The 24531-nt window shown below is 36.1% G+C and overlaps 1 protein-coding gene across 2 annotated transcripts in view; it reads right to left on the bottom strand.

Annotated features, from left to right (window-relative positions):
• The window catches only part of UBR2 (ubiquitin protein ligase E3 component n-recognin 2), a 46595-nt gene that overhangs the window by 7481 nt on the left and 14583 nt on the right, over nucleotides 1–24531 (bottom strand). The window contains exons 9-38 of one of the 2 annotated variants that reach the window (XM_026046296.1): nucleotides 24368–24475; nucleotides 23651–23739; nucleotides 22896–22994; nucleotides 20825–20988; nucleotides 20644–20743; nucleotides 19472–19600; nucleotides 18565–18748; nucleotides 17852–17913; nucleotides 16887–16997; nucleotides 15158–15223; nucleotides 13732–13854; nucleotides 13294–13357; nucleotides 12806–12930; nucleotides 11721–11773; nucleotides 11354–11460; nucleotides 10780–10824; nucleotides 10318–10472; nucleotides 9117–9219; nucleotides 8268–8377; nucleotides 7962–8042; nucleotides 7076–7257; nucleotides 6251–6450; nucleotides 5743–5836; nucleotides 4174–4335; nucleotides 3208–3305; nucleotides 2915–2987; nucleotides 2009–2157; nucleotides 1855–1910; nucleotides 1377–1473; nucleotides 92–159 (exon numbers count right to left, since the gene is read on the bottom strand). In XM_026046296.1, the coding sequence (XP_025902081.1) occupies nucleotides 92–159; nucleotides 1377–1473; nucleotides 1855–1910; nucleotides 2009–2157; nucleotides 2915–2987; nucleotides 3208–3305; nucleotides 4174–4335; nucleotides 5743–5836; nucleotides 6251–6450; nucleotides 7076–7257; nucleotides 7962–8042; nucleotides 8268–8377; nucleotides 9117–9219; nucleotides 10318–10472; nucleotides 10780–10824; nucleotides 11354–11460; nucleotides 11721–11773; nucleotides 12806–12930; nucleotides 13294–13357; nucleotides 13732–13854; nucleotides 15158–15223; nucleotides 16887–16997; nucleotides 17852–17913; nucleotides 18565–18748; nucleotides 19472–19600; nucleotides 20644–20743; nucleotides 20825–20988; nucleotides 22896–22994; nucleotides 23651–23739; nucleotides 24368–24475 (3257 nt within the window). Of the gene's footprint in view, nucleotides 1–91; nucleotides 160–1376; nucleotides 1474–1854; nucleotides 1911–2008; nucleotides 2158–2914; nucleotides 2988–3207; nucleotides 3306–4173; nucleotides 4336–5742; nucleotides 5837–6250; nucleotides 6451–7075; nucleotides 7258–7961; nucleotides 8043–8267; nucleotides 8378–9116; nucleotides 9220–10317; nucleotides 10473–10779; nucleotides 10825–11353; nucleotides 11461–11720; nucleotides 11774–12805; nucleotides 12931–13293; nucleotides 13358–13731; nucleotides 13855–15157; nucleotides 15224–16886; nucleotides 16998–17851; nucleotides 17914–18564; nucleotides 18749–19471; nucleotides 19601–20643; nucleotides 20744–20824; nucleotides 20989–22725; nucleotides 22825–22895; nucleotides 22995–23650; nucleotides 23740–24367; nucleotides 24476–24531 lie in introns of both variants that reach the window. The other variant, XM_026046297.1, reaches the window with a different exon arrangement.

Here is a 24531-nt window from a genome sequence, read left to right as displayed (position 1 = left end):
TCTAACAGAGTTAAACAGAAAGTTTCTATTAAATGGTTGTTAAAGTGTGCATATAGGATCAAAACATTAATATATGTCATGGAAAACTTACCAGCAAGTGAAACATATCAATGTCAAGTATGCATGGAAGATTTCCATTTTTTTCATTAGGCACCAGTGCTGAGTATTTTAAAGAGAGAAAAATCAATTAAATATTTATACATGAAAATATTTTAATATATTTCAGTTACAAAATGAGACATCTCTGAGTACTATGGTTATGTGAAATTTTTAGCTAGAAATACATGAATTCAAGTGTTGTTCAACATGACTTGAGAAGACCTTTGTCCTTCCTGAGCGGTACTGAAATGAAGCAAAACCCATTAACTTACAGCAAAGCAAGCAATGTTTTTTACTCCAATACTGTCTGTTATTGCTTATGTTTGCAGAAGGAAAAAAAAAGAAACAGAGAAAATGGTCTTGTTCTCCCAAATCTGATCCACAAAAAAGCACCAATCTTGGGTGGCTAAACTGATTTTTTTTTTTTTTTTTTTTGCTATGCAGCTGTTCAAAGGAAACTTCTGCTATTCTCATTACTCCCTGAATTTGCCTCCTGTACATGGACTCAAAAATGCATTGCTATCAGGTTCTTTGCTGTTTTGCTTATCTTAAGACGGAGTTAAGTATTGGCGTTACCATCTCTGTCGCATTCATATTCAAAATACAAATAAAAAATCTTGAAAAGGTTAGCGCATATTTAAAGTGTCCAAGAACAATCAAGTACCTTTTTGCAAACAGTAAAATTTCATTTACAACGAAGTTTTTGATTTCAAGCTATGAGAATAGTTTTACAACGTAGGTAAACACATTAAGTGCCAAGTTGAAAAACACTGCTTTGGTAGTTACATCATCAGTCTTGTACCACCATAGCTCATACCTTTGAGGGATACAAACCTACAAACCTTTGTAGAGGTTATATACCTCTATAAAGACTCCATTTTCTTCTAATACTATTTTAAACAATTTCCTCCCTTTTAAAGTTCTAAGATATTATTTTCTTCTGTGAAAGACTACTTTCCCTCTCTTCCAACCTATGTACTTGTCCTACAAAAGCAGGGATACAAATGCTGGTAAAGATGAGTACATCACAGCAAAACACCTGCATTTTTCCTGAAATTTACCTTGAAACTGCAGACTAAATGAAATGCTGTTTTTCCATGCTGCAATAAAGTATGTATAACAGCTACTGAGGTACCAGCTCTTTGTCTTTTAGTTAAAGGCTCTATATCCTCCATAAATCTGTGTGATCTTTTGGTTATCAGGACTGTAATAACTTTCCATAATTACATTTCTGTATCCATATATTCAGAAAAAAAGGAATAAGGTAGAGAACTTACATGCTAAAAGAGTACAAAAGTGACCCTGTACTGCAGAAAGAGATGAAACCGTCCAGTGAGCCGCCGCAAATCTCGTCAGTGACGTAAGGCAGTCATCCTTCAAAGAGAAAGCAACAGAGACACTGTCACGGTTAAATACATCCTTCAACATGAAAAGGTCTTTCCCTTACGTTCATGCCCCTTTGTTTTAAGTTTAGGGGAGCAGAGAGCAGCTGTAATATGTGACAAGATACTTCTGTTTGTGCAAATATCTAAATTCCTCTTAGTCTTTTTTCGACTGTTACCCTGAGGAACTTTGACCTTAATAAACTACACATGTATTTGATTTTTAAAAAGATTAATTCAAATCAGATACCAGTTGGCTAAGTATCCAAGGTGAACTGCCAAATAAATTTAATGCAGGCTGTCTGAAGTTTTAAGAGATGTACAATTCCTTCCTGCCCACTGACTCAGAAAGGAATTGCTACCTGATCCTCACCTGTCGGCAAGGTAAATGGCCAAATAATGGTTTGTCTTCATCTGCTAAAATTCGTTCTGGAAAAAAAAAAGAAGAAAAAGACAACATTTCAGTGCTGTTAATTTACCCAGAGTCATAAGACAAACATAAAGGAGCTAAATTAACACAATTTTACCTATTGTCTGAATTGTATAAGCACAGCTTCCCCAGCACATTATAGGTACACGCGGATCTTCTTCATTTGGATGAACCTTCAAACCCACTTTATATGTTGCTGTACCAAAAGTGGTCAACATTTCTTTAATGCTCTCAGAATAAGGATTTCTGAAGCAAAGAAAAAAAAGTTACTAATACATTATTACTCTGTCAGATTAGTACTTCTGCAGATGAGCATGTTCCCCATACCTGAATATCCCGATTTGTAAATTTTAAGTGATAATTTCAGTATTGTCCCTTGAATCTACTATTCAATACTCGCTTTTTCTGTGCCAGATACTCTCACAATTATTCTTTACTGGGTTGAAATTGGTTCCCTTTATTAGCATCAAGAATATCCAGCCCATAAAGATTTGGTTAAGACTGAGAGAACTGCATGCAGCTGAAACCAAATTTTGTCATCAACTGGAACAGGTGTCCTGAGGTTTTGTGTGCAGCTGGTGGATGTCTGCCAATTCCATGCAATTGAATTTCATTATTTTTTCTTTAAGACAAACAGGAACACTGCAGAACTGAAATTAAATATTAATATACTCTCACTTCACAGTGTTTTTAAATACACTTTTAGTGCTGAGCTGTAACTGTGAATCTTTAATGTAGTTATGAGGGGGAAATTCTTAATATGACAGTGAAGTTCAATAATAATAATTATTAATAAAAAACAACATAACGAAAGGGTTCTCTTGGCACATCTATGAACCATAGAACAGCTATGAACAGTTTTTCTAACTAAGTTTAAAAACATATTTTTGCCATAATTCCATATGCCATATTGCCATAATATTTAAATATTATAGTACAAAAGTAACAATTAAATGTTATTTGATGATAAATTTTCCTGATTTATTAAGATACAAAAACATACTTCGGTTGGAAGTCAGGTCTAAATCCTTCAGGTAATTGCAGCTCATCCATTTTTTCTGAACTACCAGAGTTACCTATATAAACAAGAGTAATGTACACTGATTATTCATCTGTATGTAATTTTTATACTATAAAAAGTTGTAGGCTCAGAACACTAGAAACTGAAATTCCAAGTTTTCTCACCACTTTTGCCACCATCTCTGAACTCCACTGTAGCAGAAAAATAATACTGGGTCTGTTTCAGGAACGTTTTAACATTTTCACAGACAGATACACACAGTTCTTTCGACTTACTTGCACAGTCTTCATCTCTAAGTAAATATAGTGCTTTTATTTGCTGGCATACTGTTTTGATCCAGTGAGCTAGGTTTGGCTGACCTGAAAAATCTAACCTGTCCAAAGACATAAATGGAATATATCCGTTATTTAAGATCAGCTATGATACAGGAATTATAAAAATCAAATCTCCTTGATTTAGTAACACCTCTTGTCTAAATACAGGCAGATGACTGTGGGTAGGAGAAGAAAAGTACGTAAGTACAAGAGAAGGCGGCCAAGCTACCTTCAGCGACACTAAGCCTCGTTTCCTGCTCTAAAAGTAAAATGCAGTTACAACCATCACATACCATAAGCAGAGTGAAGTGGTTACTAATCTGCTGCAAGATCCACACTGGCCTACAACTTTCAAAACTTCTCCCATGAAAATCTGTTTATCTGTTGATAGACACAATATTGCCCTGGTTTAAAGGGCCATATCCCCAATCAAATGCCTCTACTGCATGACAGAACTTGTTTATTCTGCTCTTAAACTAGTAAAGCATCCCACACTAATTTTCATTGTTCTCCTAATTAGCAGAGGCTAAAAGCTTGTAGAACTAGAGATTTTTAACATAACTTTTTTTTTTTAAGTTTTTTAAACTGCAATTTATTTGTTCCCTCTTGACCTACAAGTTAATTACAAGTTAATTCCCTTATTTTCACTATAAAATATATAGCGGCAAAGATTTTTATTGGCTGATATGCAGTTATGATGAAATATGAACATTCAACAGAGAAAATTTAATCCTTGTGACACAGCGTAAGTGCAATGGAATTTGTGCTGACATTAGTAAATCTTTAACGTGGCACCTGATCTCTGGTATGTGCATGTGGAGTTTCATTTTGAGGATTATTCTTACAGTCAAAACCACAAATATACAATAGGATATCTTATACTTTAGCCTATTTTTTATGCTTATTGGTGATTTAAGGCAAACAGACCTGTTGAATAAAACTCTTGGCGGAGGAAGCAGAGGAATAACAGTGTTGCTTAAACATTCACAAAGTGGGCAAAGAAATTCACCATTTTCTACATCATAACTTGTGTGCACTCGTAATCTTTGTTGTCTTCGTTGCTCTTTTGCTTGAACTGCATCAAAATACCTTTAAGAAAAAAGGATATTAATGACACGTCACTAAAACATCATTTTAAAAGCAAATTGACGGATATTCCTAAAGGCACTGCATTGTTTTTTTTGAAAGACCTACTTAAGGAAATTGTCTGTAGGAAAAAAGACCTTCTGAGCGAGCAGTATTACTAATTGCTGGCTACCCTCTATTTCTATCCGCCCAAATGTACCAGTGATAAAAGTTCATTGGATTGCTAGAATCATGTTTAAGTCTGTGATTTGGCAACCTTAATGTAGGAAAGTAAATTGGGTAAGGAAGAGAGAATGTTAAAAGACTTTAAAAAACCCTTAAAATTTCAGTTTTGTATAAAACTAAGGACAGTGTCCTGAGCTTTTGTTCATTTGTTTTTTAAATCCCTGTGCATATTCCATTGCAGACCATAACTAAGCAAGAACTGGAACAACTACTGCTTGATCTTCTGAATACGGTATGCAAAGGAATTGAATTTGCTAATTCACTACTTAGCTAAATGTGTCTCAGAAACCCTGCTCCGGGATGGTTTAGAGCAGGCCTCGCCAGAGGGTCCGAAAAAGCAGAGCTTGCAACTGAGACCTGCCCAGGGTCACTGCTCACTTATGGCCACCAAACTTCTGGTCTTCTGCCTGGGCTGCTCCGAGTGCTCCTAACTGCCTTGTGTTCTTATATTACTGGAGAGAGCAAATCAGAAGCCTGACTTTGCACTCCTTCCCAGCCTGGGAAACGAAGAATTTGTCTGCATGCCCTTGGGAAGCGTAACACACACATTAGCCTTCATGCCAGGCATCCTAAGAGGAAAGCAAAGGTCTTACTAATTATTCAAGCCTCTGGCTTTGGCAGACTGTATTTGCCAAACACCACATAGCACACAACACCTTAAAAAAAAACCTCCCTCAACATAGATACACAGTAAAAACTGAAAGACTTCAAAATAATCTAAAATCAAGGGATTAAAAGTGACTTAGTGCCAAAGGTAAGGCTGAGGTAGATGGCAGATGTTTCTAATTCAAGCCAAAGGAGAAGTGAAGAGTGCAGTTCAGCGGAGAGCCCAAGCAGCAGCCGAAACATGCCTGTTATAGAACTGCTAAAACACAAACGTGAGCTCCAGTGCTCAAACACACAGTATAGACTATGCACAGGGATCAATATCCAAAGGGAATGAAAATTGCTTCAGACACTTCTCATTGGGATGGGACACAGTAAAACATTTTAAGTTTGTAAGACTTTATTATAGTTTGCTTTAGTTTTCTTTCAACCCAGAAAGCTACTTTCATTGCTTCATGACAATCCTTTTAAGATTTACTAGGTATTAATTCTGCCATTAAAATTAGTGTTATCAGGTACACTGATGGTGCTGATGGCCGACATGCTGTTCGGACTGAGAGCCTTAATACAGCTTTTTACCTTTGCCAACAATGGGCATGCATAATATGTCCACAGCTTCCCGTGTGTGTTCCACATGAGAGATCTGGGTGCATGAATAGCGGGTCATATTTTTCTGTATTAACAAAAAACAAAACAAAAACCAACACTTTGAAATAAGCATTTATTTACCAAAAAACTTAACTGCAGATAAAAGCTACTACCTTCACATAGATTATTAAAAACTTTAATGCTCTGAAGTAGTATTATCCACTTGATAAAAAATAAATGATATTGCTAATGCATAACAACTTTATCAGTTAAGCTGCGTAAAAACACTATACTGTTTTGTATTGATCATATGAACTATATTTAAATTTCAAATAAGATATTTGAAGATGCCAAGTCCTGGCACTAGTCCCCAATACTTACCTGCAATTTTTATTGCTCTCCACCATTAAAGTTCTTAGTCTCATTTGTAATCTTCAATATCAGAGTGCAAAATGATCTGACGCAATATTTTCTATGTTTTAGTGTGAATACCACTTACCTGGGTCTGGAATAGTTTTGCTTCTGTTTTTAGATAACACAGTTGACCTTTGAATAAATGCTGCCAAGACCATAGCCCTGCTGTCCACTTTAACTTCTTGTTCTTCTTGACACAATATACACATGACAACCTGCCTGTGCTCAGCCACTCTGGTTTGCTCTGGTCCCAAAGCTGTTAGTTTTGCATCTGAAGTTACAGGGCTGAAATATTCAAAGACTAGTTAGCACAATATTAAAGCAAACAAACAAGCTATGTCTTAAGTGTCATTAATACATATTTGTAGCTTTATGTTAAACACTTGGACAAAATAATTTTTTAAGTATATAACTACATCTATGTCCACCAAAACAGTTACAAAATCGTATTTTTTTTAAAGAAAAAACTTCCAATAGTGGCCATATTTGATATCCTTATCTCTTAAATTATATTTTAACAATTATATTTTATTCTAATTTTTATTTATCATGAAAAGATGACAAGAATGCATCAATTATTTTATATTTAGCATGTTTGAAAATGTTATCTCTTCATTAAAAAATCATTTTCTCTTATCAAATTAAGAATTTGACTGGATAGTTTTATAGTAAAAAAGTTATTTATCTGTTTATACTGAGCACTATAAAGACAGGAGAAGGGAGAAATCAGCACTTATCCTTCAATCTTGACAGTAAATGGAAAGCAGCAGCTCCACTTACAGATCCTTTTTAGTCTCAAGTTTTTGAATAGCCCTCTATCAAGTATAAGAAACAACTACTTGATTTGAACAGTAACAATAAGACAGCATGATGTAAAATCTAGCAAAGTCTCATTTTAATTTTCCCTTACCTATTATCATGTACACCAGAAGCTGAAGTGTCTAGTTCCTCCAAAGTCTGCTGAAAGAGTTCCTTATTTTCATTAATGAAGTGCCGCTGCATCTCAGACATCTGGGCCATGATCTTCTCCCTGCGCAACCGGGCGATCTCAGCTTTCCTCTTTCTCTCAGCTTTGTCTTTATCCCGTGAACTCTGAAATTGCATTGATCATTTAAAGTCTTGTTAAATGAATCAACGTTATGTACAGCAGTAGGTAACATAAACACTTAGCAACTGGAGTCTCAAAAAGACAAAGACCCCAAACAACCAAGTTTCTCTATCCTCTTTGCTTTAGCTTTTGATAAACCCCACGCAGAACTATAGATCTAGTAGTCCATTCCTTCCTCTCCCCACTTCATGCTTTATTTCTCTTACTGTGGAGCATGCATAATATGAAAAAGGAAAGCAGATAACAGGTCCCTAGGGCTGCTCTCCCTCCATCCACACTGGTTCTACTCTTAAGGTACTCTAAGGTCTTTGGGTAGCATAACAGAATGTCATGTCAAGCTACACAAACTGACAGTTTATCTGGAATGACCTGCAATGTAAAAGAAATGGGGTCTGTACAGCTTCCCATATAGTCTGAAATGATGGGACGAGCAGAATCTTTAAGTGCTATGATAGTAAGAAGGAGACTTGCCAGAGTTTTGGAGACCACATCAAGTAGAGCAAAGCAGGGAGGGAGGGAAAAGTGGAGAGATCAAGGACGCTACCATTAGTTCCTTCCAAAAAAAAGACTGTTGGTCTAAGCCAGAAGGATTTCTGGTCTTTGATTTACAACAGCAATTAGAAACATAATACACTGCTGGTCACACTCCACATCAGCTTCAGATGAACTAACTGTTAGAATTTTTTACCTCCTCCATAATATTTCCTTCTGTTTCTGCCACAGGACTTGTAGAGGAGCTTTCTCTTAGCTTCTTAATAGCATTGAAAGTCTGTAAAAAGAAACAAAAAACAGAGAAGTCCTTAATTAGTTTCATATATGAATATATAAAAACTGTAATTACTATCGTATCAACCAGATAATGGAGAGTGGTGGATGTCAGAAGAGAGAACAAGCAGGGACAACAAATCAACATGGGAAATGCCAACACCACAGTGCAGTTAGTTTCAGAAATCTTCTTTCCAAGATGTTCATCAATTAGATAAAACGGATTCACCTTCAATATCCATCTGATCATGTCCTTGTGCACTTCCAGATGAGGTGCATTTTGCAGTGTTTCTAGCATAGCCAGTATACTAGGGGAATTGTTAGGTGCATCTCCTGGTTCTGAGGGGAAAAAAAAAAGGAAACAAAAAAATTACAATTACACTTGGCAATCTGGTCACTCATCAAAATTAAAAAAAGAAACTTCTATAAATTTAACAGGAGAGAAATCTCTTCAACAAATACACACAAGCATAGATCTCCCATTCCTCTCAAATATTTTCCCTAAGTACCCTCTCAATATTGAAAAAATAGAGGGAATGGTCTTAAAAGTCTTGGGGTTTTTTTTTTTTTTTTTTTTTTTTTTTTTGAAGACCACATACCTCCTGGCAGTCTCCATTTACAATTTCAAATATTTTATTTCCCACTTATTTTCAAAAAAGTCTCATCAACGTTCATGTTCTCAAAACTACATTGAAGTATAAACCATTGAACTATGGTTTTTGCAATTGCAATGTTTCCCCATGTATTTCAAGACAGGAGCAATCCTTGTTGAGATATTTCTTCACAAGAAATCAAGATTTTTTTTTGGAAATTATTCTATTTTCTGATTTGTTTTCCCTGTAAAAAAACTATACAGTCTGCTACTAGCAGAGAATCTACAGATGTATGTAAAGTATATATATACACAGTGTTTTTCTTTCTGTAGAATTTGATAATTCTGTCTTTTGCATACTAAGCTAACACTATTTTTTTTGATGGGTAAACAAGCTTTTAGTAATTTCTGTCTCAGAAGAGAATACAATACACTGGTATTTTCACTTGCTTTAAAAGTGCTATACATTTGGAAAGACAAGCATACTTGATATTTTCTGTGTGAAGGTAAATGTTACGACATTCTCCTCACTGAGATTCTCTAGATGTTGTTTTTCTTCTTGCAGTGCCATTCCAAGCAAGTGCAAAACCTAAGTAAAAATTATCAGTTTTAGTCTTTTTCTTAAAGCATACATATAAGCTTTACGTATAGCTTGAGCAATTCATAAATATACAAAGAAGTTATACAGCAAAATTAACATAACAAGAACATAAGGTACTTCCATAGCTAAATTTGTTACAGCATATGTTTAAAAAACTTGGAATTTCACTAGACTAAAGCATTTTACTGCTCATGTGTCTTTCCTTGCTGTTGTCCTTGTTCGCTCACTGTGAACTCTGTGCTTTCAGCTATCCCTAGTAATTTGCAAACTATTACTGCAGCTCTGGACAGAAGCACGATGATACTTAAATTGGGTTGTTGGCTCTAAAAAAAACACAACACCAAACACACACCCTGCCAGGACACTCTAGGTAAAAATCCTTACTGAATACCTGGAGTTAGCAGTGTAGGAAGTCATAAGCAGTAGAAAGTCCCTCAGCAGAATTGGAATGAAACACTAAGAAAGTTAGGGTATTCAAAGGGGGAAAAAAAAAAAAAGTAAAATTGAATTCTGCTCTTACAGGGTTGTGTTTATTTCCTGGTTTGTTTTTGTTAATGCCACAGTGAGTTTTTCCCATCTGGCTAACAGTCTCAGTAGATGTAGGCCACCTCTCCTAGGTGCCTCCTGTCAACTTGTGCACAGTGCACCCAAGCTCAGGGGCTTGTGCAGGAAAAGTCCATGGCACCAGTCAACATGAAGCTCTGTCTCTGAGCAAATGCCAGGTCCTTCTCAAATCCTCAGTTTGGAAGCAATAGAGAGGCACCCAAATGGCTGGGCAGGCTTTAGCTCAAATGCATGCCACAATTTCACCCAATCAGAGCAAAATTCTCCCATCGTATATGCAGAAGTTAGAAATTTACTTCTGTCCTGCATATACTTTCAAAAATAAATTGCACTGGAAGCAGAGAGGTCTCCCCAGCCTGCATTTGATTGTTATATGTGTAAATATACCAAATATACAATAAGTACAGTAATAATAAAAACCTTATGCTGAAAAATAAATAATACTAAAAATCTATACATAGATGTTAAAATGCTGAAATACACATGCCTTCTTTAGCATAAACATAAAACACAGAAACGTACCCTTTGCAGCATGGATTCCGACCAGGCGTAGCCATTGTGCTCTACTGCCCACTGCAGTATGGTCCCCATAATGCACAACATGACATCAGACTGCAGGATATTAACCAGGCTTGCAAAAAGTGGGCAGAAGGGAGGCAGAGCAGGAGGAGGAAGTGCTGAAAAGGACAAAGGAAATTTGTGTTTTTTTACATTTGAACATCTCTATTATTTGCATTATGAATAAGCATCCTGCAACATTCAGCATTGCTTGCTCTTAACATAAAAGTTGAAGGAATAAGCAACTCAAAGCTGGTGCCAGGACAGCCTAAATTCCTGTCTATGACAAGGAAGATAGATGAGAAACTACTGTGTCCTCCCCAGTTTCTAGCTAGCCCAAGAACATGATGTTACTCTAAAAGTGTCAGAGTAATAGGCAGTTCCACAGCCGTTTGCTTCTGCTCTCCTCCCTTAAAGAGGCTGTACCTGTATCTTCTCTGTTCTGTTTTCTCAGCTTTCTTTGTGCTTCCTCTGCCTGAAATAGAAGAATTTTGCCAATTTTACTCAATACTGGTACAAATATAAGACTAATAAAAACATATTTATTTTATTGTACTGTTTCAGTTTCTCCCTTTTCTCTAGCCTTCAATAATGCAAGCAAGCTTACATGCCTTTTCAGTTTGTCTTACATTCTACCTGCAAATACCTCATATTGTTTATTTTCAGAAAAGACCTTTTATCTCAAGTCAGCCTGAATATATAATCAGAAGCCAAATCTGAGCTAAAACAATAATTTCCACACATGGAAAATACAGACAGTTAAAAAACTGGGTCTAGAAAAACTAGACAAGTTCCCAAAGCTTCACTGACTTCAGTAGTTGTTTGAGGTGCAGCAGTACAGAAATCACTGCAAAGCTCAGCAAAATTTTGTCAATATTTTCCAACGTTTGCCTTCTCTTTAAAAAAAAAGAAGAAATGCTGATCCTTAATATTCCTTCACAAAATAGTTTTAAAAACAGAAAACACAAGGAAAATAAAAAGGAGAAAGTTAAACTATTACTTGCCTTTGATTGCTCTGCTCTTGAAAAGTGATAGAAATACAGATTGAAGTTCCTGGTACATTCTGGCTTTAGTTCATACAACCCTCTGCCTGTTAGTCCAGGTTTTCTGCAAAGAAAAAACAAAGATATATAAAAGTCATTATGTTCAGTGCTATAAATACTTTTATGCTAAAGTGTTAAACTAGAACAGCCAAGAAATGTTGCTCAAGAGACAAGCTAGAAATCAGCTAAGCTATAAATAGTATTTGGAGTGACGTACACAAGCAAAGATATGGGGAAAAAAGTGACCCAGCCCCCTTCTGGTCTTCTCACTAATACAGGTATTCAACTTTTAAACCTGAAATACTAGAATAAAGCAAAACTTACTTAAAGCAGGCAACTTCCTCAATCACACTTTCCATTCCCGTCTCTCTGTTTTCCTACATGGAATAAAAAGGGGAGGCAAGATATGTTAATATGAAAAATACCTTGTTCTCATATATATTTGTAATTGTGCTGTTTATTTTTTTACTGGCAAACTTAGAAACAGAAAGATAACGGAAAACAAAATCTTAGTTTACTCGATATATATGGGGTATGTATTAGTCAATGCTTCTGTTTCCTATACTAAAATAAATACAGGAAAATGCTAAAAAGTCACAGAACAATGGCAAGGCCAGCAAACAAGAGGTGGTGGGAGAAATCAGCTCCAATATGTAACAAATTGACAATTTTAAGTCATGTTCTTTTCTAGCAACACCTGTTCATAGCAGTTAATAGTCCAAGGAAAATCCATTTAAGACTGACAATGAGATTAATTTAAAATTCTAGCATAGAACGTTTTCCTTCATCCAACCCTAAAATACATTTTTGTAAAAGGTAGTCTAAGTTTTGACTTTTGATTCTCTACTTTCTCTTTGAATCATGTAAAGAGTTTAACATTTAAGCAATGACTTTAAGTCATCTTTTCTATCCTTCACAAGGATAGCATATAAAGAGAACTTACAAAAGGGACTACAGACAGCTTCACATAAATTTCATATGAACAAAGCATTCATGATACATTATGAAGCATCTTGTCTGCAAGTTATTATATCATGCCCAGTATTTTCAATTACCTTTAGGCTGCAAAATAACAAAGTTGATATCTTTAAACAGCTTTGGCAACAAAATTCTATCTTTTTACTCAGGGCTTATTATCAGAATACAGAGACTGCTGGCTGGGAGGCTTGGTAAGAAACACTATTTAAGAGAGGAAAGAAGCTCTCATGTCTCAGCTCCTGTCTCTTTCAGATGTGTTCTCCTTCTATCCTTACCTCTTCCTGACAAGTATTAATCTATACCTGCACTAATGTTACTTTCCTTATAATCGTACTGCTCCCATTCCTCATTTAAGTGCATCAAAATGTCTTAAGACAGAAGTTTTCAGCAATATAATGAAGTTGAGGTTACATTTTTTCGAAGTTACTTACATCTTCCGGTAACGCCTTCACCAATTCACTGTGAGCCATGGGCCTGATGCTCAGCTGATGGATGATCTCCCTCTTGATTTCATCTGTTGCATTCACCTGCCCTATTCCTGGACTGAAGCGCTCTCCTGAGAACAAAATGTAAAAGCAGCTCTTTAAAGATTTCTAAAATATTTTTTTGTTATTCTTTTACCACTTAAGACCAGAAAACAAATTATTTTGAGGGAAATCCCACTTGTTCACCCACCAGTGTTCACAAATATCACTGAATTAATCTAAATTAGTTTCAAGGCCCTAGTTTTAAGGCATCTTTCTCTCCACAAGCAGAATGACTTTGCAGGACTGATACTTGTGCCTTAAAGGAATTAAAATTGAACTAAATTCTGCAACTCCTTCCACCTGGGAAATTAGCTTGGCCTGCAGTGGATATGGAATATGCTTATTTACACCATTAAACAAATTAGGAAAGGAGAATTTGACTCTAAACTTACCAACAATCATTATAATGAGGTATAGCATTTCTTCTATAAGAGTGTTATTTTGTTGAACAATATCCTGATTTAAAATAAACAAAAAACATAATAAACATTTGTTCATGTAAGAGTAAAAAGAAATATTATTCCATAAGCTGAAAACAGTATTTCTGTGTTTTGAAAATATTACACTTTTTCCGCACTTTCAATTCAAAATCTAAATTTTGATGAAATGCAATCACAATTGCCTTAAAATTCTTGAATAATGCTAAAATTCTACATCTTTCTTGCGTCTATCTAAACATATTTACGCAAATTTAAAACTTGTCAAACTAAAAGAAGGTACAGTTACTTCTGTATTTTTGTCAAGAAATTATACAAAGTTGATACAACAGATTATAACACATTTTCAAAAATAAGGCAATAAGTTTTCCATTATGGCAATGTAAATAATACCTTGTTAGTATTTTCCGTGCTAAATCTTTTGCCATAGTCTGGAGTACTAAATATCTGATAAAGTTCAAATCGACTCAACATTATCATCAGGAAATGATTTGGGTCCATCATAGATACACCCGTCTGTTATAACAGGAAAGAAGAGAGTGGTTATTATAAACGGTGTTACAATACACTGTGTTATTAAAATTTATTTCATTTGCAGTATATTCCTTATGATATTTATTGTTCTTCGGATATCCCTCTGTCCTAGCCCTATATATTTAACTGCTTAAGCTTACCCTCATAAGGCTTCAATAATGAAAGTGACAACATATTGTTCGAGTAAACACAGTCCTTGGGTTTATCAGTTTGATGCCCTTGTAAGTGTAAAATACTCAGGGTTATTCTTTATATCCCCAAAAAATTCACAAAAAGTTTTCGTTTTCTTCTGCTACTCTTCCTGCTCTCCCAACTTCTTAAGGGCATATTAAATACGTATTTAGCACTTAATGTATATCATGTATTGATTAAAAACAAAACCAAAAAAACTCATAGATTTTAAGTTCCAATTCTCAAAACAGTAGTAAGACTTTCCAAACTTTCCTGGAAAGAATAATATTGATCTTAAAAACATGTCACACATTCACTTTCATTTCTGAAAAATGAATTATTAATAACTGGCTAATTGAGCTATGTTGCTACTCAACGGGTAATATTTTAGCAAACATTTTTTCCTATTGACAACAGGACTATCTTGAGAGAAGAATTTCTCACAAAATTGCTTATATCCACGTGATGGTGAACATCACAGATCAAGGACAGATTAAACCTTAGTGAATTATGTTTGAAACCAAAACACCCACATTGTGCTGGGGAGAACTAAGCCTAGGTAAGATTTGGAGGTCCTCTTGCAAAAAGATTTTTCTGTCTTGGTCATCTGCAGATTTTCAGCCACTAATTTCAGTTTACCATTTCAATTTACATGTAAAGTATCAGACCTCCTGGGGTCACAATTAAGTGCACTCCTAATTTTGGCTTTCAGATGAAATTTTACAATATAGCAAAACTGGCGGAGTGTTGTATGAGCTTCTGCCTTCTATCCAGCATCTTGAAGGTCAGTTTTGGCAGAAAATGAGAAATGGGAGAAGGAGGTAACACAAGGACTGAACCCAATATTGAAGACTCAAATACCTGTCAGTACAACATCATCCATTAGTTCAAACATCACATTTTTAAAAGATGTAGTATTAGACAGCCATTACACAAACAGTTTTACACTTTCCATAAAATGTCAAAAAAACAAATAACAAAGAATAGAAGTTTATCCACAAAAAATTTGATTTTTATCCTTGCCATTAAAGGGTTTTGATATAGCTCTACACACATGCACACAAACCTTGAAAATGCTCAATACAAAGACAGACTGGTTAGTATACATGTTTACCTGAAGCATGACTATGTCCTTGTCAAACATCTCCCTTCTGCACTTCACATTGTGATAGTAATAGATCTGAAAAAAAAAAAAAGAATAATATTTAACAAATATAATATTTTTTCTAAACTTGTTTTCTTTCTGGAAAAAAACTCTTGCCCTATAGTATTAGTGACTAAAATGTTATATTAAAAATCTGTAAGAATTATGTTTGTATATTTGTAGCATGTAACATACTTGTATTGTACTCAAGTGTTTGAAATTCACAGGAGTAAAAGACCCTGCAAGTGTTCTTTCTTTGCTGCACAAAATGCTCTTCCACCAAGAGCTCTTCAGGCAAGAGTGAATCTTCCTGGAATTGCCAGTTTCAGGATAATGTTACAATATCAATTAGGAAAAACGCTGCCAAGTTTCTAGGTAGGACTAAGCACAGTCTCCAATACGCTCTACATTCCTTGAGCGGGTGGAAGGGCACCATTTCCCACCAATATCACATCAATTGGAGAGCAGAGCCTGCCCTCTTTTCCTCCTAATGCAAACCCACACACACGCACCCATTCTGGGGAAGTATCTTCTGGGAAAAGAGGCTACAGTATCTTGCTGAACATGAGACTACTATAGTTAATGGAAAGAATAAGGCTCCAATAACTACACAATAACCATTGTGCTTTAGCTTGGGCATGTCTAAGTGCCTAAAGGTATTCTAAGTACCTTAAGGCATTCTCTTAAATTTAAGATTCCCAAAAATTAAAGCAAGTTAACACAAAGTATTTATTGCTCCATTAGCAGTTATGTTGAACTTTCAGAGTTGGTATGTGCTTACAGTAATATGCATGATATAGTGATATACATTATCACCTTTGCTTTAAAAACAACCATGAAATATCACCTTATAAGAACATATTCTTTAGGTGAAACGACAAGAGTGACAGATTAAAGCTGTTCACACAAACTGACTCCAGCCTCCAAGTACACAGGAACTGCATGAAGAAGATGCAGACTTACCACCATCAGCCTGGTGGGTGGCACCAACCCTGCAGAATCTACCCAGATTGATCACAACAACCCTACCTAGAGCTGTTGTGATCAAAACCCTCAGGAGCTCATTTTCACAAATGCAGGAGAAAAAAAAAAGGAGTTCGGAAAAGCTAGTCTCCAGAAGCATTATCTCTCTCTATATATATATACACACACACACACACACAGAGAAAAGCCAAGAAACATTGTTTCTACTATAATCCTAATATTTCCTTAACATGTGATTTCAGGATTTTAATTACCTTAGAAATAGTGCTACCATCTTACCTCAGAGGTGCATATTTATATATTTGAGGCATATTTTTCCAAGATGATGAACATACTACTAAATAAATATCATTCCAGCTCAGCACTTTTGCCACTGTTGCTGGACAGCGTGCTGTAAACAAGGTGGAGAACATGAACTGCACTGCAGTTACAAAAGTCTTTATGAGCAGAGGGCTAAGCTCACTGAACAGTGCAGGAGTACCAAGAAGTGGAAAAAAAAAGCAACTTCTGACTAAGAAACCAAAGATCAGTTCAGAAGCTTAAGTATTCAAGTAATACAAATGTCTCGCTCCCATTGCCCTTCCACAAGTGGATTTGGAAATAAACATACTTTTTTTTTTTTTTTTTTTAAGATACAAAAAGAGAAGTTCTTGAGGTCCAAAATCATTTATAAAGACACTGGAAAAGAGTAACTATAGAGCTATTAAGTACTTACCTGATTAACAAGAGAGAATCCATTTCTTCTCCACATCCCTGCATGCACTTGAGCACAGAGGACTAGGCATCGTAGAGGATGTTCTATCAACATAGGTGGGCTAAGTTCACTCTGCGTTAAATAAAGAGACATAGTATTTTCATAGAGAAAAGTTAAAGGAAATGGGGTAAAAATAGCAGAGAAGGGAGAAAATTTTAGTCATTAAGTCATTTCAGGAACATAAAAAAAGCAGCAGGTCCAAAACACATATTACAAAGGTTTGAGAAGCCCACTTAACAATCCAGCCAATCACTCTTAACAAATCTGATGTTTAACTTGGCTCCACACAAGTACTCCGTGTGGACTTAAGTTTATTCCTAAGCACTTTTCATGTTTCAATTTAGCGATTGATATTTTTCTTTTATTCAAAAATTTATTCTTTTTTTCTTTTATTCAAAAATTTATTTTTTTTCTTTTATTCAAAAATTTATTCTTTCAAAACAAATTTTGTCTGTAAATTTTGTTCTATTCTTTCTATATATTTTGCTCTTTTTAACACCTCCACCTTGCCCCTTACAGGAAGGGCACATGCTCCTACATGTACAGGAACACGCAGGAAGGAAGAAATAACTGGGGAACAAAACTTGGAACTCCAAAGCCTAAGGAGAAAGATGTAGGTCATGACAGCAGATATTAAAAACCACTTTCCCCTGTGAAAAAGGTAACATATGAAACAAAATAAAAATCTTCTATTTGAGTCTTAAATAATTTAAGACAGCAACACTGATTGCTTAAGGCCTAGCCACGAATACCTGTTCATCCTTTAAGAGGTATACCCGCTGCATAAGATTACTTCTCTAAATAGAACTTGCAGTAGAAAGATAGAGTAAATATTAAGAATAACATTATGCAGTCAATTTCACTTTCATCATATTATAACTATTAATTTGATATACTGAATCAATAATTTACATTTAATTACATACCAGGGGGAGTAGCTCAGGAAATTTATACGCCACTTCTGTTTTACTCAGCAAAACATGCAAGCCTGTATGAACACATAAAACAGAGAGACACATTACATAGCATGCAATATTTTGCATAAATTCAATAGGACATTTTTTTCCCCCAATTTAATTACCTGAGAACTCATTTTACTGTGAGATGACTGATTCCATTGGAACAAAAATTCTATCTTTTTAAACACAACCGTTGAACAAGTTAGCCACAACACAAGAGAAAAGATTTTTTTTTAATATGTGCCTGATTTTCTAGTGACACATGGCTTTATTATCAGCAGATGTTTGACAGATCTGCTCTATAACCAGAATGTCAATTAGCCTATTTAGTCTTACGGCTAACCATATTTCAAAGGAATCTGTTAACTACAGTTTCTGTTCTGAGTCTTTCTGAATCAGGCAAAGGACACAAAAGCAACAGTAACTGCCTGCAGCAGCCCCCACTGGGAATTACAGAGCCAGGAGCACTTCCCCCAGGCCTGAAACCACAACAGCTTCTCCAAGGCTTAGGAACACTTTGCCTCAAGGCTATCCAGCAGCTAGAAAATGGCCCAAGTAACACTGTTCAGGCTGTGCATAACTGGCGTGCAGCTCCTTATGTCTACATAGGTTTAAAGTACACTTACACAATGTTTTGGTTCTGTGAGATATTTTAAATGAAACACTAAGCCAGTTCATACCTGCAAGTAAACGGGAAACGGGGAGATGAATGCTAACTTTTTCCTGAGAAACACAGTATCGGATGGTCTCAACTGAGTGTCCACACATATTGAGAACAATAGGTTGCTCGCCATCAGTAAAGCCACTGTGACACTGCATCAGTACAGCCAGGCATTTCTTGTAAGCTTCAATTAATACTTTTTCCTACAAGAAAGATTGTGGTTTATGCAGATTATGAAGAAAACAGCGCGACAAAAATAATACAGCTATTGTACACACAATATCTGATAGTTTTGATATAGTATTTTGAATTTTACCTTTATTAGTAGTCCTACAAGATTATGACAAGGACTCCAACAAAAGCTGAATCTTTAAGAGGGACCCAGATACTAAAACTTCTCTAGGTACATCTCATTAAAAAGAGACACACTAGTACATTTCTTTAACTGGAACCATAGAACCTTCGGAGCAATGATCACGTTGCATCAATAAAACCTACAAGCTGATGAAAATCGACAGATTAAGGGCAGTGTGAATGTCCAGACTTCCTAGAATAATCTGTTCTATGGCAATATTTTACAGTAGTGAAGTTCTGCATGTCAAAATTTGACGCATTTCTGGTATAGAAACAAAATTTACCACCAGGTAGCACAGGTAGCTCCAGGGCCTGGTCCTCTACTTCCTACTTTCTCCAGTTATTATAATCTAATCATGTTTAGAGAATCACAATGCCAGGATGTTTGACAAAGCTCTTTTTCAGTGTAAGCCCTTTGCAGAAACACTGCAAAGGCAGACGAAAAATCATACTGGCTTATGAAGACTTTTGCTGGTGGTGCAGTTATGTATTTTATTCCATTGTTAATATACATTAAGTTTCATCTTTTCCTCACATGTCAAAAAGGAAAAACTAACTCAGAAGAAACTTACATCCAAAGCACACCAGTCCTGCATCATTGAAATAACAAGGGTTAACTTCATCTGCAGTGTAAATGCTGCTTCCCATTCTGGTTCCATTTCAATGTGCTGTCCTACTTGACGAGTTATTGGATCCATGCCCTGGAACAAAAAGAATTTTGCATCTCAGTAACATACCAGTGAAACACCCTGACAATGTAACTTAAATACAGGAAAGTACCTATTCTTATTTATATATATATTGTTACAATATGAAGAAGAAAATCGAGCATTTTCTAAAAGGAGCCAAGTAGATCTGAATAACAAGGAAATGATATGGGAAGTTGAGCGGGTAGGAACATTGTGACAAGAAAAGTTTCAGATCTAAAAATCCATCTATTACTACTATTAACGCTGGTGAAAAGTTTGCCATCCCAAGCAGCCATTTCTTTATACAAAGACTTCTACATACAAGCATCAACGTGAAAAGCTATTTCACTTTTCAAAAAAGTATTTTCTAGGGACATGCAGATAAGTACTAACTAAATACCAAGTAATAACGTGCCTAATTGGATCTGGGCCTGATGAGACACTGCGTTCTGATAGTTGTTACTGTTGAATATACTGCAGTTATCTCATATAGACTAACAAAGATAGGTATTGAGAAATATATTCTACTGAGTAAAAGCCCCAATGCCTTTAAAATACAAAATTCTTAATATAACATGGTGCATTAAAAGGCTGAAAAAACCACTGTAGTGAAGTCAATATATGTTAGTCTACTTATATCAGGAGACTGTATTCCTTAATATGAACTCCAGTTCTGCTGACACTCAAGCAATATCTTGAGCACTCATAAAGAAAGAATGTTAGTTAAGATGGATAAGATTGTTTGAACAACTAAATGCATCTTTCATACCTGTACAGCTACAAAATGTGACTAGCCTGTCATGTTTTCATTTGAACCGATTTTCCTTTTTATTACCTTGTATTGCCTTTTTATTGCCTACAGCAACAAAACGAATCAAGCTGGGCAAGATATTTTATTTTTCAGGCAAACGTGACATGATTTCAACAACTATGCTCAATTCAAGTTATCATAAAATAGAAGTTACATTAAATTTGATCGATTTCTAAATCATGAAAGCTAACCTGTCGTTATAAGAAAATGTTCTGCATATTTTGTACTTTATAGATTTACATACCTGCATACATTTGAGTAATTCTAAGAAGGCATCAAAACCCTCTAGAAACTTGTGCCTCAAGTCATCTGACCACTCAGTTGGCTTACTTATCAACACATACCTGAGTACATTAGAAACAAATATAAGTGTTAGTTCCATTTTTTTTTGATTTATCAAATCAGCACACAGTTAATATACTTACTTGAGATCCAAAATAAGGCTCTGAACACGTCTGAATTTGAAAGCCTGCAGAGCAGTGTATCGTTCAAACTGAAACCTCCCTTGGATGTCACGGTGCCTTAAGTGGTCCATAAAAGTTTTGATGATAGTGGTCATGAGATTCTCTTCTGTTATTAACATTCGAGCCTATGACAAAGTAAATGGAAATTCGCTGTAAATCAAAGACACTAGTGACCAGTTTCATACATGACATTTTACCCAAAACAGTTGTAATGTCAGTATGTTCCTCTGATTTAATTATTAAAAGTCAAGCTTGCAAATATTGACTAAAAAATCTGACCAAAAATCACCATAATTCAAGATCTCTTTTGCAACTATTTTGATGAAGAAAAATTCTACAGAAGTTCAGCTACTGTTAGGTTGTTGCTAACCTACTATATTATTGTTAACTTGTACCTTCCTTTAAGTAACTGTTGTCTCTTAACAATATGAGTGTGAGCTCTTTGTGACAAGGACAGCTCTTCTGTTTTCTGTCTGTCAACTATCAAGGACAATGGTGAAAAGCCTGAGGCTCCATCATTCCTACAAAACTGTACAGTTGGATTTCCAAGAGAAAATTATGCAAGATGCCCTATGATTCCTATCAGGGGTTACAGCACACATGCACGTGCTGCAGGAAAGAGCCAGCAGGCACCACAAACGCTGCTGATGTTGCAGAACTGCCTCCCATGCGCTGCCTAAGCCAACCCAGCCCTGCAACAGAACAGGGCACCCTGAGGAAATCGCTGCCATCTCCTACATAGGAGCACTTCCAGAAATCCCCTTTTCTGCTGGCTCTCCAAGGAAAATGGGATGAGTCTTGTGGCTCTCGGGTCCCATGGATATTTTATTATGTGGCTGGTAGATTCCACATTGGCCACCTTGATCTAACACCATGATACTGTGGTTGTTGACTGAGGCTTCTGGGTTCTGCACTTGCTAATGATACTCCAGATGGAGGTTCTGAAATGCCCAGGGTAGGGCAGGACATAGGGAAAGAGGAGGAGGAAGAATCTAGTGGTTAACAGAAAAAAAGAGTAAGACACCATCACCACCAAGACAACTGCCCCAAATCCATCCATCTCAGCTGCTTGACAGCTAACTCTTAAATCACGTAAAGAATTTTGAAAATGTTGAAATGTTAAGGGGCCGAAAGTTTTAAATAATTTCAAGAGCCCAGTGAAAAGGGGATGAAAGTGCTGCTATACGAGTGCTACAATCCTTAGGAAACTCCTGAAAAATACCCAAGTTATCTGTGTTATTAGACACCTGCTAGATGTGTAATAAAGCAAATCTAGAAAATAGTACCATTTAGAAAAAAACACTTTGCTCAGTACCATAACTGCCATAGTGAATTATTGACTTCAGTATTAGCAAGATTCAAAGGCACTCATTTTGAAACCATTCCAACTATAACAAAACTGACTTTCATTTCCAAAGTTTCCAGATCTCCAAAAATCAATTGTGTAGACAGAAGATTAACATAAAGATACAGTCAATCATTTATAAAACTGCACCAGGATGGTATGCTCTAAAACTGTAGCATATAAGCCATACAGTTTTATTTCTGCAAATAGTAACTGTGACCTAGTATGAAGAGTAATTAAAGCACTGGGTGTGTGACCATGCATAAACATTTAATGCCTCAAAAATAAAATCTCCAACCGCTCTAGGAAGTCAGATTCAAAACTTCACGACACTCACATACTTAACCTTGTAAATCCACAGCAGTTTCTGTAAACAGCTTTGACTACTTTGCAGCATCAACGTCTTGCGTTTGCACTGCATTAATGTTAGAGAACACACTCTCTGGATTCAATAGCCTCACGTGGCTTTCAACAAAAAAAAAGATTTCCTTTTTTTCTTTGGTCTTTTAGTACTTACAAGAGAAGGCACTGTGAATATCTGTATCGAGAGGTCAGCAATTGAGAACTCTCTGTCGTGGTCATCTTTCATAAAATCACTCTGCAATCGCTCATAGTTCTATTAAGGAGGCAAAAAAAGGCAAGGAGTGCCATCTATCAGTTTTTAAAAGAAAGACAGGTACTACTCACCAGAGTAGGTACAGTGAAGAGTTGGACAGACAGAGCAGCCACCGATACTGCCCGTTCGTGATCATCCTCCATATAATCTCTCTGCAACTGCCGGTAATTCTAAACAACAAGGGGAAATTCACCTCTAATCCACACTGACCTGTTTTTTTTATTTAAATGCGTGCTCTGGGAAACTAATGCTGTGATAAAGGGACAAGTAACTCTCATTATTATTGAAATGTTATACAAAGAACATGACACCTGTCCTGCTTAGGCATGGGACTTACTCATTGATTTTCCTAAGTAGCAAGTGAAATACTAGCCTTTACTGTGAAAAAGTTATTTTAGCAGTAAATACAATTCTGTAGTGCTGACAAAGCATTTCAGTACTAGTTACTGCAGAAATACCAATCAGCATTACTGCATTGCAAACACTGATTCTGAGCAGTGCTGGGACAGCGGGCACCTCAACAGTGGGGAACAATTGGCTCTCAAGAAGTTACAGCCTACACTCACTGTGGGAAAAAAAAAAAAGCATCTCATCTGCCTTAATTCTGGGGAACTTACAAAGCTCATGTCCTTCCTGAGAGGTGAAAGGCTGGGATAGCACAAGTTTTGAGGACAGAAACAAAGCAGCCAGCATTTCATTTGAGTTTCACACTCCCACCCACCAAAAGAAGTTCTGGAGAGCAGCTCCCTTGAAGCTCTGTGTGCTGGCTAAACTCTCTGGGCTCAACCATTTAAGCATTCAATGTCTTCTTAAGAAAAATACTTACTCTTGCAAAGCGGATAGCAAAAAGTTTCTTGTACTTCAAATCCATAAGCAGACTGCTCATAAATAACTGATGATAAACATTTCTAGCACCTATCAATAAAAATTACATATTATGAACAAATGCTTTGTCAGAACATCATGGAAACACTTACAAATGTGAATTCTTACTGCATGAATGAAGGCTGCATTTCTGAGCAGAAAACTGCTTTGATAGGCAGTGCAAGATGAAGAACAGCACTTAAAGCAAAGAGAGAACATGCAAGAGCAAGCAAGAGCACACTAAAGTGCTTGAAAGTGCAAGAGAACGGGCCCCTTGGCAAGAGAGTACCAGAAAGCAAGAGGAAAGGCATGCGTGCACCTGAGAAAGGGCACTTGTGCAAGAGTGATGAGACATGATCTAGATACTGAGATTGTGTAAAGCAAATTTGCTCTGCTGTTCGTCCAATTTTCCTTGAAATGGCATTTTCATCTGCATAGCAAGTTAGGTCAAAAATTCATGCTATGAAATATTGCATATAGAAAAGCGCCAAACAGCATCCTTATGTTTTTGCCCTCAATGTATTTTAAAATTCATGATGAAGAGACAAACTATAGTTATACAGGTAATTTCATCTGCAATGTACCACAGCAAAAATGATCAAATATTAACAGGTGCAGCAAATGGAAAATAACATGCATGATATCCCTCAGCATTTCCCTGAACTTGCAGCAAACTTACCTTTCCACAGCTTAGAATCGCTCAGCATCAGCTTATCCACAAGAGAAGAATTCTCACCATCTGGTCCTTCCTGTAAGCCAACCTGACACAGTATTCGACGAAGACCATCTTAACAAAAAGAAATAATCAAATAAATTTAAAGTTAATTATACCTTCAACAAAAA

Source organism: Nothoprocta perdicaria, unplaced genomic scaffold, assembly GCF_003342845.1.
Source record: "Nothoprocta perdicaria isolate Ctin4 unplaced genomic scaffold, notPer1 scaffold_43, whole genome shotgun sequence".
NCBI lineage: Eukaryota > Metazoa > Chordata > Aves > Tinamiformes > Tinamidae > Nothoprocta > Nothoprocta perdicaria.
This window is presented reverse-complemented; position numbering and strand designations above follow the sequence as displayed.